Source organism: Candida metapsilosis (genome assembly GCF_017655625.1).
Source record: "Candida metapsilosis strain BP57 chromosome Unknown scaffold7, whole genome shotgun sequence".
Taxonomy (NCBI): domain Eukaryota; kingdom Fungi; phylum Ascomycota; class Pichiomycetes; order Serinales; family Debaryomycetaceae; genus Lodderomyces; species Lodderomyces metapsilosis.
The window spans coordinates 1261905-1276695 of record NW_027138165.1 but is presented as its reverse complement, the minus strand read 5'-3'; the positions used below and the strand labels follow the sequence as shown (position 1 = coordinate 1276695).

At 38.2% G+C, this 14791-nt stretch overlaps 8 protein-coding genes across 8 annotated transcripts; 4 read left to right on the top strand and 4 right to left on the bottom strand. All coding sequences in view use genetic code 12, as the record gives it.

The window, feature by feature from the left end:
- Positions 1-53: 53 nt before the first annotated feature.
- Positions 54-806, bottom strand: CCS1 (copper chaperone; the record flags this gene model as incomplete). The annotated part of the gene is made up of 1 exon (XM_067694281.1): positions 54-806. The coding sequence occupies one exon, from the start codon at positions 804-806 to the stop codon at positions 54-56; it is 753 nt and encodes a 250-aa protein (XP_067546617.1).
- A 127-nt stretch (positions 807-933) lies between these two features.
- On the bottom strand, positions 934-3267 carry BTA1 (Bta1p; the record flags this gene model as incomplete). Its single annotated transcript, XM_067694280.1, has 1 exon — positions 934-3267. One exon carries the CDS (start codon positions 3265-3267, stop codon positions 934-936), a length of 2334 nt encoding a protein of 777 aa, XP_067546616.1.
- A 529-nt stretch (positions 3268-3796) lies between these two features.
- On the bottom strand, positions 3797-4600 carry ARO7 (chorismate mutase; the record flags this gene model as incomplete). The annotated part of the gene is made up of 1 exon (XM_067694279.1): positions 3797-4600. The coding sequence occupies one exon, from the start codon at positions 4598-4600 to the stop codon at positions 3797-3799; it is 804 nt and encodes a 267-aa protein (XP_067546615.1).
- Positions 4601-4697: 97 nt separating this feature from the next.
- I9W82_005133 (uncharacterized protein) lies at positions 4698-5636 on the bottom strand (the record flags this gene model as incomplete). The annotated part of the gene is made up of 1 exon (XM_067694278.1): positions 4698-5636. The coding sequence occupies one exon, from the start codon at positions 5634-5636 to the stop codon at positions 4698-4700; it is 939 nt and encodes a 312-aa protein (XP_067546614.1).
- Positions 5637-5983: 347 nt separating this feature from the next.
- Positions 5984-7225, top strand: I9W82_005132 (uncharacterized protein; the record flags this gene model as incomplete). Its single annotated transcript, XM_067694277.1, has 1 exon — positions 5984-7225. The coding sequence occupies one exon, from the start codon at positions 5984-5986 to the stop codon at positions 7223-7225; it is 1242 nt and encodes a 413-aa protein (XP_067546613.1).
- Positions 7226-7309: 84 nt separating this feature from the next.
- Positions 7310-8080, top strand: I9W82_005131 (phosphatase PAP2 family protein; the record flags this gene model as incomplete). The annotated part of the gene is made up of 1 exon (XM_067694276.1): positions 7310-8080. One exon carries the CDS (start codon positions 7310-7312, stop codon positions 8078-8080), a length of 771 nt encoding a protein of 256 aa, XP_067546612.1.
- Positions 8081-9546: 1466 nt separating this feature from the next.
- Positions 9547-10680, top strand: IPT1 (inositolphosphotransferase; the record flags this gene model as incomplete). The annotated part of the gene is made up of 1 exon (XM_067694275.1): positions 9547-10680. One exon carries the CDS (start codon positions 9547-9549, stop codon positions 10678-10680), a length of 1134 nt encoding a protein of 377 aa, XP_067546611.1.
- A 1854-nt stretch (positions 10681-12534) lies between these two features.
- I9W82_005129 (uncharacterized protein) lies at positions 12535-14367 on the top strand (the record flags this gene model as incomplete). The annotated part of the gene is made up of 1 exon (XM_067694273.1): positions 12535-14367. One exon carries the CDS (start codon positions 12535-12537, stop codon positions 14365-14367), a length of 1833 nt encoding a protein of 610 aa, XP_067546610.1.
- Between the last annotated feature and the right edge of the window lie 424 nt (positions 14368-14791).

The window sequence follows — 14791 nt, the reverse complement described above, 5'->3', positions numbered from 1 at the left end:
AATTCTGTTTTTTTTTTTTTATTATTATTATTTTCGCTTTGCATACGTATAATCTAAACAGCAACACCATGAGCTCTGGCATCTGTTCTTTCTTGCCATATGGTTTTACCACTGCAACTACAAATTTGCTTGTCATTCTCCCATGCTCCAGCAGATCTCGCAATAACACCAACAAGTGAATCTTTAGTCACCTCATTTTGCAACTTTGACAAAATAATGCTTCTTCCGATAATCTCATTAGGTGTTAAATTTGCATACAAGAATGATTGACCAGCATACAACTCTTCTGAATCCTCAGTTGAACTTGCTCCAAGAGAATTTATAGTAGTACTAGCATTTGAAGGCTGGTTGACATTCACTGGATCCAACGCGTAAAACAACTTTCCTGTTGATATAGCTCCCTCAGACAAGTTACCAGAAGCTCTTATTGATGGATAGTAAACTCCTTTTGGTAACCCATTAACTGTAAGATCAACAAATACGTTTTGTGGGGAGACTTGAACTATTCTCGCTAAACCCTTCACAGGCTTGAAACGGTCCTTTGGATCGAACGACTCTAATATGCAGACAGCGGCTGAGTCGGGTTTCCCGGTACCACGAATGATTGCATCTCGTCCTGTACTTTGGATAGCTTTGACAATTTCACTAAGTGGGAGTGAGCCTTCAGTGGTGACTAGATTGGATTTCAAATTGATATCAAATTTGTCAATACCTTTCAAAGGTTTCAAGACGTTTGTAATTGATTCAACGCATGAGCCGCATTCCATTGGAACTGCAAATACTATTTCAAAAGCGCTAGCTGTCATGGCGGGGGTAGATAGAAACTAGGAAGAATTGTGGTGGGAAATTGTGGATTATTAATTGCAAGCGCGAAATCATTCCACTGAATCCGTGTGTATAAATGTTTATTGTGTGTTTAAAATTTCTATTTTCCTAAATCTTTAAGCTACTCATTCTACGACGACCAGCATCTAACTTCGCAATATCAACATCACCAACAACAATCTCATCATCTCCTTCACCTTCAATCTTGGTACATACCCATGTTGAAGCATACATGTTAACTCTGTCGATGCTACTTCCAGATTCTCTAATTGCGGCGGCCTCACATTTGAACCCAAGTGACTCAAATGTTTTGATGTACCAAGGATGGGAAGCAGCCGATCTCAACATAACCCTACCTCCTGTTACGAGGCACAGTTTAATGGCAGTGATTTCATTGATAACATCAACTCCATTTGGATCAAACCAATCCATATGATCCATGATAATTGCAATGGTAATAGACTTGTTGCTCAACCTAGCAAAGACATCGTTCAACAAGTCAGTGTGTAATCTGATATTGTCGATTGGTATCTCACCTGTGACGGATTTTTGACCTGTTAACCTTTTGTAACCTTTAGTGGTTAAATAATCTGGACAGTTGGTTCTTGAGTAACGACCCATCAAACACAAGTAATAAAAGTAATTGTCCTCGGATATCAACGATCTTTCAATGATTGGCTCCAAAGTGTCAATGACATATTTGATGACTGATGGCCCCATCATTTTGGCTTGGTTTGCTGGAACACCCAATGCTTTCCAAAGAAAAATAGGGTTACCGACCAAGAATGAACCAACAATACGGTTAAACAAGACAGGTTTGATGTGATCATTCCAGATTTGCTTTTGCTCTTCAAGTCTTGAGGCTTTACACAATGCAGTAACATGTTTTGAAATACCACAGACTTTGAAAATCATTCTGCCTAATCTGATTGCCCATCTACTTGAACCAGTATCGTAAAGACCTTTTCCAGTGAATGCTTTTGGACCTTTATCCATCCAGTATTGGAACGCATGTGATGACATATGAGGAGCCAATTTGTCGATCAAAAGATCGGTAAAGTTGTCAATGTGTCCATCACCAAACATTTGCCAAATTTGATCTTGCTTAAGAGCTCTGAAAGAAGCCAACTTCAATTCCAATAAGTGATTTTGACAAGGGTTCAAATCGACGGCGTGGATTCTCTTTGGTGGATTTGGTAAAGTGGCATAGCTCAAAATGTTATCACCTGCGGAAGTGATAGCCAATACAGTGTCATCACTAGTGAAGTTTAAAATATTGTTGTCCTCTCTAGGATCTTCCCATGTGAATGCATAAATATACTGGTTTTTGAACTGTTCGTACAAATGGTTCATTTCGTCGTAGTAAACTCTCCAAACTTCTCTTTGGTAGTAGATTGATGGGAAGGGCAACTTCTTTTGCAAGTTAGAAATAGCCGCTTCGTGACCTTTCGACACTGGGACAGATACCTGATTGTTGGGTGAGGTAGAAGGAGCAAGATATGGAGATTCAGTAGCCAAACAATTCAACCTGTTCAAGATTTGAGTAGATCTTGCCTTGTCACATCCAACCCAAATATAGTATGGAATCCTTCCCAAGGTTTTGTTATATTGATTTACCGACTTGATTGTACCAAACTTGTATTCCAAATAGTTTCTTCTTGACGAGTCCAAAAACACCTTATCAGCTTCAAACCAAATTCTCCAGAAGTTTCTCAAAATCCAAGGCATGTTTCTGTTAACCAATCCACCCAATGTGTTCACTCTTCCAATAGATGTATCATTACTTTGAATACCAAAATCAACAGTAGCAATGATACCTTGTTTATCCAATTTGGATACAGCATTGTCAATAGCAGCATTGAAGGTAGGAATCATTGACAATGAGTAAGAGAATGTAATCAAGTCGGCACTTTTGTAATCAATGGTGAAATCACAAGCATCGGCAACCAATACATGAACATTTGTCCATTCATGAGCAGCAAATCTGTTTCTAGCAACTTCACATAACGAAGGGGAAAGATCAACCAAGTAAACAGCTTTGAAGTTTTTTGAAATGTTGCTGATCTGATTCATAAACTCAATGTTGGAACCAGTTCCACCACCAATATCAATCCACACCAAATCCTTTTTCTTTTGCAAATGTGAAATGGCTAATCTAAGACATTCTTTTCTACCTTTGAGCAACACGGTTCTAGTGGTATCATAAATATGAGCTTGGTTCTTGTAAAACAATTCCAAGTTCTGTTGTTGATTTTTAGCGCCATTCTTGACTGTCTTTTTTTGAATCAATGGCTTTACAAAACATGCCCAACAGAATACCAAAATTGAATTGATGGTTTTATTCAATTTGGCAACAAAATAGACAATTCCACAAAATAACGAAACTGAAGTGAAAACCTTGACTTTGGAAAAGTCAGAAGTGATGAAATCAACGTCAATCATAGCTCCTCTTGTAATGTTGAATTCAAAAGTAAGTGTTGAAACGCTGGGTGCAAAAGATAAATAAGAAAGAGATAGTTGTCTCAGAATTCAGGTCTTTGACTTCTGATGCAATATTTATATTCCAAAGCTATTCAAAGACGTGTCTGTTTGAAATTTTACAACCGGTTGCCCATATAGGGTATTGTTTATCCTTTTAGAGTTATAATTCAAAATATCTCTCTTCGTGAGCCCACGTTTTTACCTTTTTCATCACACAAAACCAAAATACAAAGTCCCCTCGTGCGCAATAAAATAGAAAAATCCAACAGAGAATTTACCATTGTGGTGATGAAAGAAATAAAGACCCCCGTGCCCCTCCATTTTTCAGTTAGAGCGGATGGGCACGTTTTTGATTGCAAAGAAATTAAAAAAGCACATGCTTTTTTTTTTAACGTGAAACATACTTAAGTGACAATTTCAAGAGACTATCTATTCATTACCGCTTTAGGTGCATTCTAAAAATAAACTTTGTATCTACGAAAACCCCACACTATCTATACTTCTCAACAAGCTCTGCATCCTCATCCTCCAATCTTCTCAACAAGTAGTCCACCTCTACCTTCTTTGTCAACGGTATGATCCACCTTTTATACAATTGAGCAATAACTTCCGGCTGCACTTTGCTTTGTACATTGGTACCAAATCTCAAGCTTGGATCAACACCGTAACTTTCTGCCTTGACCACCAATCGCTCCAAGATTTTGGCCTCGACGGCACTGTTTGTTATAGACTCTTCAATTCCCTTGACGTCTTTCGCGAGAATCAACTTGATATACAATGGCTTATCATTGACGTATTTTGCTTCTGCAACAAATTTTCCAAAATGTATTCTTCTTGAAATTGCTTGTAAACATTCTATGTCACAAGTGGACGCCGACCCCAAATTTTCCAATTGATCTCCTTGTTTGCAACTGACTTTGGGAACGATGTCCTCTACGTAGAATTTCATGATTTCATCATTAACATTAATCTCATCTGAATAGGAGGCCAAGATTTTGGGGTAATTGATTGGAGGCAAAATAGGTGGTTTAATCAGGTTGGGGAAGAAAGGAGTCTCATCAGGTGCTTCATATCGCCTTATTTGTGAATGAGCGATTTCCATTTGCAATAATGCCCAATCGAGAAATGTGCCATCAAAATTAGGAATTGAGAACTTGTTTTTCTCGTATACTGATGGTGAACTAAAAAATTGGGAACGTTCAATCAAATCAAACACAATTGTGTCTTCCATCCGTACTAGAGCTTGACGGATGTTGGCCAAGTCTAGTACAGTTTCTGGTTTCATAAAATCCATCGTTGGCGAGATCGACAAGAGTGTTGATATTTTTTTTCTTCCCTTTTTGTTTTCTTCTTTTTGTTTTTATTATCTCGTACGAGCACTACCTTCCTACTTAACTACTTTGACGCCGTTCACTCCATTCCTGTTCTTGCCTGTCCCACTTGCTAACTCTACCCTTAGCATACCTATACAACAATTCATTATCACTAGGCTCCTCCTCTCCAAACTCATCTCGTTTCAGCTGCATTGTTGTCCTTCTACCAATTAAAAACTTTCTCAAATTGTCAGCTTCTGAATAAGAGCCATCGCCTTCATAACTTTCATTCAAGTCCCTCATGGATTGTAAATTCATCTTGTGTGTCTCTACCAAGTACTGGTTTGTCCGTTCAATAGCATTCATAATTTGTAACCCAAAGGCCAATGCTCCAAATGCCAAAACTCCAAATAAGATCTTGTACTTGTTCTTCTCCAAATCTTCCTTTGTTGGTGGAGGACGTTGATACTTCATTTGATAATAATCATCCCAGGTTCCAGCCAGCCAGAATGCTTCATCTCTAGTAAAGTCGTACCTGGCACGATGTGCATTTGCCCTCCGATAAGCTTCAAAACTTTCCTTTGAAAATGGCTCGCTACTTGGATTGTATGGGCCTTGTTGTTCCCAAGAGGTGCTCTTGAATCGATTATAAGCTACTCTCCTCCTAGCATCTCGTAGAACATCGTACGATTCTTGAATTAAATCAAACCGCTTTCTTTTTTGATCGTCACTGAGGGGTTTTCCCTTATCCGATAAGTCTAATGATGTATCAGGATGGTAAATCTTGACTAACTTAACGTATCTCTGTTTTAATATCTTGTTCAACTCAATCCGTGACATGCCAATATCCTTTGACGATAAGCCAAACACTTCATACGGAGTGGGGTTCTTCGAACTAGGCCAATCATGAAGTTCAAGACGTTTGTGATGGTCGATGAAGTCTCCTGAAGACGTGGCATACGTACAGCGGCACCTACATGTTAGAGGGATGAGTTTAAACTTGTGAGTGGTGAGCATTGTTATAAAAGAAAAGTGGGTTTTGGGATTTGCTGTTTCTAATTGCGGTTTAGCGGTATTTTAAATTTGCGCGTTTAAAAAAATACCGGCGCCACAGGGATAGAAATTTGCTCATTGGCTAGAACGTGCATCTAAGTGAGTCATATCGGACAAGCAGTAGATCATCAAGGAAAAGGGAGCGACCTAGCTGTTTCGATCAAGCCCACACCGAAACGTAATAGCATTAGCAAGCTAGCTTTCCAATCACTATGTCCATTGGTTCGTGGTTGTCTTTTATCAGCAGTGAGATCGGGCTAACTACCCTCTTCAGCTCTTCCTGTGATGTCTACATAATCATTGCATTAAGAATGATTAGACTCATTGGGTTTGGATCAACATCATTGATCCTTGCTTTATATTTGAAGACTTTGGGGATCGAAGAGTCGTACATTGGATTCTTTATGACACTTACATTTGTTGGAGATTTGACTACTTCATTTCTTCTAAGTCTAGTCACCGATCAGATCGGTAGGAAAAGAGTGCTTATATTATGCTCTGCTCTCATGTTGGTCACGGGTGTGATATTTACCACATTTGACAATTACTTTGTCCTACTCATCGCTGCAGTTTTGGGTATACTAACTCCATCTGGTGGTGAAGTGGGCCCATTCAGAACCATTGAGCAATCTAGTATTGCTTCGTTGTGCAATCATACTGAAAGATCTGATATATATGCTTGGTACACATTCTTGGGACTGTTTTGTTCTGCATTTGGATCAATTGTTGCTGGACTGATGATCACTTTTACAAGGAGAGAGTTGGGGTTTGATGAGATTAAAAGCTACAAGAGTGTGTTTGCATTGTATTGTATACTCTCGTTGCTTGGTATCATCTTGTCTTTATTTATCAGTAGTCGAATTGAACCAAAGAAACAACTGCTTGAGCTTAGAGATACAGAAGAGGATACTGCAAGCGAGACAACACAATTACTAGACTCCAAACCAAAATCAAGCTTCTTTAATCTTCTCCCACATTTAACTCCCGATGTTTACTTGATTGTGTTGAAGATTTCATTATTATTTGGTCTAGACTCGTTTGCGTCCTCATTGACCCCACTTTCATGGACGTCCTTCTACTTGAAACGAAAATTTGGTATCCCTTCGTCATTCCTTGGCTCTGTGTTTTTCATCACTGGGTTTATTAGTGGTGCCACCTCTCTTGCATCCACGTCAATGACAAAAAGACTAGGTCCGGTTATCACAATGGTAGGTACACATCTTCCTGCATCCATTTTATTGGCGGTTTTGCCATTACCCAGCTCATTGCGGGTGACGTTAGTCATCTTGGTAGTAAGAGCTTCTTTACAAACAATGGATGTCGCTCCTAAACATGTATTTTTGGCAGCTACCGTTCCTGATGATGACCGGACTGCGGTGTTTGGATTTGTCAACGTTGTAAAGACATTGGCTCAGATTGTTGGTCCAAGTATTGTTGGAGTGTTGACCGAAAAGGGCTTACAATGGGTCACTTTCATGGTTGGTGGTTCCTTGAAAGTTATCTACGATTTAGGTGTGTTGTTCACTTTCTTGACATTAAACCACGCATATTAGATAGATATTTAGAATGAGTCAATAGAGAAAGATAGAGAAAAAATAAATGAAAAATATTTGCACCACGTTTTCAACTCTACCCTAATGCAGCAGAAACTGCAGACCCTTCGCTCGCTCAAGTTGTACCTTCCGGATTGGATACTTGTGGTGGCTCTACGTATGATCCACAACTTATTCGGTAAACGATGGACTCCATTTCAACGACTATTCCACATTAATGATTTAACCATTTCGCATCCATTTGCATCGAATCAACGTGTTGGTCGATTTGAGTTATACTTGTACTCAACATACATACCGTGCATACTAATTGCCTTGTTGTCAATGTCAAGAGGCAAGTCAATACAGTCAAAACTCCATTTAGCTCAAAAGTCACTACTTGGGTTGTTATTCAGTGTTTCGGTGGAGTCAGTACTCACTGATATACTCAAATGTTGGATAGGTAATCACAGACCCGATTTTATTGCTCGATGTGGTCCGGTATTGGAGACACCTATCAACACTTTAGTCGATTTGAGTGTTTGTACATATCCATTGGGTAAGAAACAGTTGCTTGATGGGTTGAGATCGACTCCGCTGGGCCACTCGTCAATGGCGTTTGCAGGGTTATTGTACTTGAGTTTATGGATATTTCATCAGTTTGGTATTTTATCAAGGGTCAAGCACCGTGCAATGTTGGTAATTGTTGCTAGTTTGCCGACGTTGATGGCAGTATATATTGCTATTAGCAGAACACAAGATTACCGCCATCATTTCTATGACGTGATATCTGGAAGCTTATTGGGGATTGTATTTGCTGTGTTTAGTCATTGGAAGTACCACCAACAGGGAACAACTGTTGTTAAGGATAATTAGAGTATAGTATAGAGAAATTTAATAGAGTTATGCCCTAATGAAAACCTGTACTTATCCGCCTTACAATAGTCTCGAGCTTGGCAAAACATACCAATTCTTCGCCTACTCATATCCGGTATTTGTGAATTCCGGTTGTGTGCATATATTTCGTATTACGCAGGGGGACACAAATTTCATGACACATATAAATTTGCTCGAATTTTCGTACAATTTTCAGAAAATAATTACATCTCTCGAGTTTCTCTACCCATGGACATTCAGTTCAAAAAGAAATGAAGAAAGGCAACGCTCTCTTTACAACCCCATCCGCCATTGCCAGTCTAGCCTTTTCATTGCCAGTTGGTTTGGTTCCGACACGATGATTATGCAATATGCATGATTTACATATTGCTGCCTCAGACAAACTTTTGTGATATACAGAAAAGCCAAGAAAAAAAAAAAAGGACGTTTTATGTAAATGCGAATGTAACAATCGTCTAAAGTCCGAGAACAATAAAGAAGGGGGGGTCGTATTTTATACACTCTGGGCTTTTTTTTTTTCGGTCTTTGTGTTGGGTGGTAGACTGGTAAGATAGGTGATGTGATGGTTGGCGGAACGTTTTGGTGGTAGCGAGTTAAGCTCTCGTGACCTTCCGGAGATAATGTTTTGCGGCATAAAATCTTAATGCGTGTAAAAAACTTTATTTTCTCCGTAATGCATTATTGCTTTGTGTGATCTTGCGAAAAATCCATGTACGTAAGCATACCTGTAGGTACCTTTAATAGGGAGTAACCAGGGAATGGCAAACACTGCCCCTAGTTGTTGTATTAGCTGTATAGAAGTGCCAAGGAAGATTCTAGTGTCATAGACTCGGAAAAGGGAAATTGAGTTTCTGTGACTGAGGGCGATTGTAGAGCTACATATAGAAAGTACCCCCTTATACTTTTCCGCACATTTAATAAGCCACTACGGAAATTCGGGAGGTAATTTTCAAAGTGATCCGTGTATTACTTTTGCTGTCCTGCGACAGGCAATGTTCTACGTGGTGGAAAATGACCCAAAAGTTCCGAAGAAATACGCAACAAAAGAAGAATTCCCTACGAACACCACCCATTACTATATATATCCTCAAGTATCATCCAGAACCACCAATTTCCCCAACATAATAACCCCCGTAATCACCTTCATTGTCTGCACTTTTGTCTAACTTGTATCATCTACTTGTTTTCGTACCACCGAACCACCCACACGAGTTATGAATATTCCCCTACTTTTCCTTAAACCATTCGTCTTTATTTACCAATTCATTGAGAGAATATTTTGGTCAGGGCTAAACGAACGAAGTATCATTGGTCTTATTCTCAATTTCTGGATCAATTTCGGACCCGTATTCATTTGGCTTCTCATTTTCAAAAATGCTGGCTTAATACCACATTCAATCCGCCCTACTATTCATGTCGCCTTTCCATATCACGTCGACACCTTTATGTTTTCATCATGGCTTGGTGCACTCATTTGTATTCCTAGTTTTATGGCCATTGCGTGGTTGATGTACATTGGGATCTACAAACACAAACAGAGGGAGACTGTTGCTTTACAAAGCTATTCAGCATTGGGAGTATATGCTGAAGAAGACGTTGACTCAGGCTCATCTTCCTTTGAGATGGAGTTGTTTGCAAGTGAAGATTTAGAGGAAGGAACAGTTGCAATCCAACCACCAGTAAAAGAGAACTTCCAAGACGATATCAATACCAAAACATTGACGTTTTTTGAACCACTTGATACAAATGTCGTTAACGACTTAGCAATAAGAGTGAATAAAAAGCTTATCAAGACCAAAGAACAAAACAATCTTGATTGGAGTCTTCCTGTTAATTGCTGGTACTTGTCAGCTCCTTTACTATTTACCACTTGCTGGTTTATTCTCAATTTTGTTTACTGGCTTAGAGAACCAATTCGCACTTGGGAAGATTTGATTGCTTGGACATCGTATGTTTTGGGTCACATTACTGTCCCCATTGTAACTGCGGTCTGGCTTTACGTGTTCCATGCACCAGGAGTGTTGAAATCGTACGGATGGGCACTTGGGTTCCAGAATATATGTGGTGTACTCACTCACTTGTTGTTCCCATGTGCGCCACCATGGTTTATCCACTTGTATGGAGAGGAAGCCAGCGCTGATTACGAAATGCCGGGGTATGCAGCGGGATTAACAAGAGTTGATGTTGCGTTAGGTACTCATTTGAATAGTAAAGGTTTCCATGCATCTCCCATTGTTTTTGGAGCAGTGCCTAGTCTTCATTCGGCTATGGCCGTATTGACGTTTCTTTTCGTTTCATATTATGCTCGATGGACAGTGGTTAAGATATTATCATTCTTGTTTGTTGTCTTACAGTGGTGGGCAACCATATATTTGGACCATCATTGGCGATTGGACTTGTTTGTGGGAATGTGTTATGCATTGATTTGGTTTTCCATAATGTATAAATTACGGTTGCGAAAAGTTAATGAATCCTTTTTGAAGCTGAGGTTGCAGTATAACTTTGCCAGGGGAAGTACGATGGGCATGAGGGTGTTTCGAAATACCAAGTTACAATCATTCTTTGATCCACTTAGTTAGGTGTAGTTGTATACAGTGTCCAAGGTTCGAGACAGAGAAGTAATACTATCAGGCTGCAATTGATAGTCGATATATAGAGCTTTACGTATAGTCAAGAGTAGCTATTATCGTTGTTACCACTGACCTCTTTCTTTAGTCCAATTGCAGTGGAGAAGAAAATGAGTTTGTAAACTCAGTGAAAATAAGCATAAAAACAAATTATTGTAAAGAACTGTACCTTTCTACAATGACCAAATGAGAGGGTATACGAATATGGACTGACTTGCTTATAAGAGCTAGAGTACTAAAAACCTTTGATAGTTGATGACTGGTTTTTCGGCTTTCATTTCACGACAATGAATTTTTTGAAAAACCGCGTCACTCTGTGTACAAAAAGTGTTTTGTAGTTTTATTTTTTTTTCTATGTTCCTGAATAAATTTAAATAGGGGAAGATCCATTGTAAAAGGAAGAATGATTCAAAACGTGATAGTGTAATAAACGGCTTAACAAAAGGCTCTGTTTTATAACAAAGGGTGGTTATTTGTTTGTTTGTTTACATTTAGGGTTTTTAAAGCTATTGTAAGTTGCCAAGATTATTAAAGTTAAACTCAGCCCTTTCTTTCAAGTACACCCCCTTTTTTTTTTACTTCTTCTTTTCTTCTTGTCCACTCTGATTTGCTACTTTTGGTTTACTGAGAAGAGGTATGACTTTTAGATGTTGGGTGTATGGTTCAGCCAATAGGATCTGATGGAACAATAAGCAAACGCCGCTAAAGTTCAAGAGTTAGACACAACATTGACTAGTTTTACATGCAGGACTTTGTTTATATAAATTTGTTATTGTTTTAGCTTTTTTCTGTGTAGTGGTTGGCTGTGGAGGAATAAAAGTCGTGTGAGAGTGAAAAGCAAAAGAAGAAAAAAAAAAAAAAAAAAAATGACATCCAACTTAATTTGATTTAATTTTTTTTTTTTTTTTTTTTCTTGGCCTTTGTCGATGTCATAGGGGAAGAAAAACAAAAAATAAGTTCTTTTGTGTTTTAAATATAGGGAGGCGTCATTAAGAGCTATTACGACATTAGCCCTTGTAGTGATTACCTATGAGCTATATAACTCTAAGAAAAATATGAATGGAATTCTTCCCTCAGAGTGTGCATTATTTTATTTTATTTTGGTTTTTTTTTTTTTTTTCTCCTGCAGGTTAAGTATTGGGTTTGCTGTCCCGTATGAGTCTAGATTGCTGTAGTAAAGAAGAAAAAAAAACTATTGTTTTCTCTTCAGTCATCACACGAGAGAAGTTGAAGAAAAAAAAAAAAAAAAAATTTGATGCCTTACCACAAAACCCAAATAAATTGAAAACGAAAGAGTTGTGTGTGGAGTTTTATTAGAAATGGAGAGAGATATGATTTAAGTACTTTTATATGTATCTTCCACCCACTTTAGTAGTGTCAACATCTCTTACTTCGCTGATACATGAAAGTTTAAATACAAACGATCTACTTTTTATGCAAGGCTTATCCTCGGTTCTCTTAAATGACTTATTTTGTGTTGGCTTATGGCCGTGTGAAATTGAATAAATTTTTATTTTATTTTATTTTATTTTATTTTTTTTATTTTTTTTATTTTATTTTATTTTTTTCGTTTGCACCGGGAAAATAAACAAAAATCCAATCAAAAACATACTTAAGCAAACCAAAAAAACTTTTACAACCAAAATACCTCAAGAAAGCTAAACTATTCAATTATAGATATACAGATCTCTTTACCAATATCTTCTTTATAGATAAGATACGAGCATTCTACTGATCTGTTTCTATTTCCATTTATTTTAGCTTTTCTTGCAACCCAACCCCACCGCACCACTTGAAAATTTGATAATGGCATTTGGATATTCAAGTCTTCCTAGCCTGAACCAAATAAATAGCCCACCTAATAGTCCACTGCCTCCCTTATCACTCAAGTCATCAACACTACCCGTGGTGAAGCATATTCCTCGTTTATACAATAAAAGAATAAGGGCGGTGCTCCCATTTTTATTGTTGGTGATATGTCTATACAAGTCTGTCATAATATTTCTAACCACAAACATCAATCAAGCAAAACTTGAATTACAAGCGTTGGAATACCACAATAGCACTGTGTTCAATCCCAAAGATATTGCATTTGACTTGTACAATTATGTTATTGAACAGGACCACTCGATGGACTCAAGGATTGGTGATTCTAGAGGAATATTCTTTCACTGGGATGACTGGGTAGATTTATCGAGTCCCATGTTAAATCAAACGAGGCAGGATTATCCCTTGGGTGCTTACTGTGATCCATCATTAGTCAAGTATGGTTCCGTCAGTGGCCACAGATTGGAGAGCTATGAAACAAAGATACATCGAGGCGCTGTCAACCTTTACTGTCTGCACCCCTTACCTGATCGTATTGTTATTGCTACTGATGAGTCGCTCATTGAAGTGCCAGTTATTGGGAAAAAACGCTTCGGTGGTAAAAGTGAACCAGTTTCCACAGATCAATTGGTTAGCAAAATGAAGCATCTAGAATCAACAAATTATACAAGAAAAGCAATCGTTCATCTACAAAGAGAAGTTGATATCAAGACAGACGACTTTCTGTTTAATCCAGATGTTGAAATAAAGAACCTACAGCAGAAACAAAATGACCAAACTATTACACGAGAAGAAGTGGATTATCTCGAATTCCTACAATACTCAAACGAGCTTGTTGAACACTCTGATCGTTATTTCAAATATCCATGGATCTACACCGACGTGTTGCATGGAAAATCCCACCACATTGCCTATCCATTCTTTAAGAGGTATATTAGTGACCGAGAACGTCAAAGTGTTTTACATCATATAGCTCGTGCGTGGTTTCAATTTGCTGAGGTAAATGGGTTTGCTAGTTGGATCAACCATGGGTCCTTGTTGGGCTGGACTTTCAATGGATTGAACATGCCATGGGATACTGATATTGATATTCAAATGCCAATTGCTCAGGTCGACCGATTGGGTAGATTTTTCAATCGTTCATTGATTATGGAAAACCCGCGTTTCGGCAATGGTCGATACTGGTTGGAGGTGGCTCCCACCTATACTCGTCAAGGTAATGGCCGAAACTTTATTGATGCTAGATTCATTGACATACACAGTGGTTTGTACATTGACATATCAGCATTATCTCATGATGAACCTATCACAAAGCTAGATGACCTCAGTTCAATCTCGGTTCATTGCAAGAACTGGAATGAACAAACTTTGGATGAATTGTTACCCATAAGGCATACATACTTTGAAGGAGCATCTGTATACATCCCTCACAAGGTTAAGCAACCATTGATGGAAAAATATGGTCCCAACGTGTTTGAGCAATTTCATTTTCAAAATCACAACTATCAGCCTGACATCAGCCTCTGGGTTAAAGATCAAATATGTGTTCACCCTCCTACAGAACGATTCGACCAGCATCATCACTTGACTAAGAAAGGTGCGTGTAATTCAAACATCTTACTAGATGAGTATAATATTGCTAAAGAGTGCACACAACGTCATCGTGAACTTAATCATGATATAGACCATCCAGAACATTACGCGATGGATGAATTACCAATTTTTAGAAAGGACGCATGGGACTACTACTATGATATCAATCATCGTTTGGTTGATAATGATAATTGGTATATACGGCAAGTAGTAAATTAGAGAAAAAAATGCGCATTAAATTTTAATTTTTAGTATTTCCCACAGAAGAATTACATGTTAACGTATGTCTACATTGTGAAAGATGGCACTCCGTTATCGGAGTTTAAAGAAAGAGTGGGAACAACATTGTTTGACCTTTATCACTTTTATTGAAAGGTGGCATGATTTCTTCAAACAAAATGAGACTAGAGCATGTGATATTACTTTTGAGAGAAGCTAACTAAAGTAATGACGTAGCAATTGTTCAGTCGAGTCATGAAATCATATAACCTTATTGTTACTTGAACTAAAAGAAATTTTTTTTAAAGTTTTTTAGTTTATTGAAAATTTAGCCAATAGTATAACCAGATGCTCACTCATAAAGATTATCTAACCAGTGACGTATTATCAAGCTGCGATGTACTCTACCACTCTAGCTGGACTT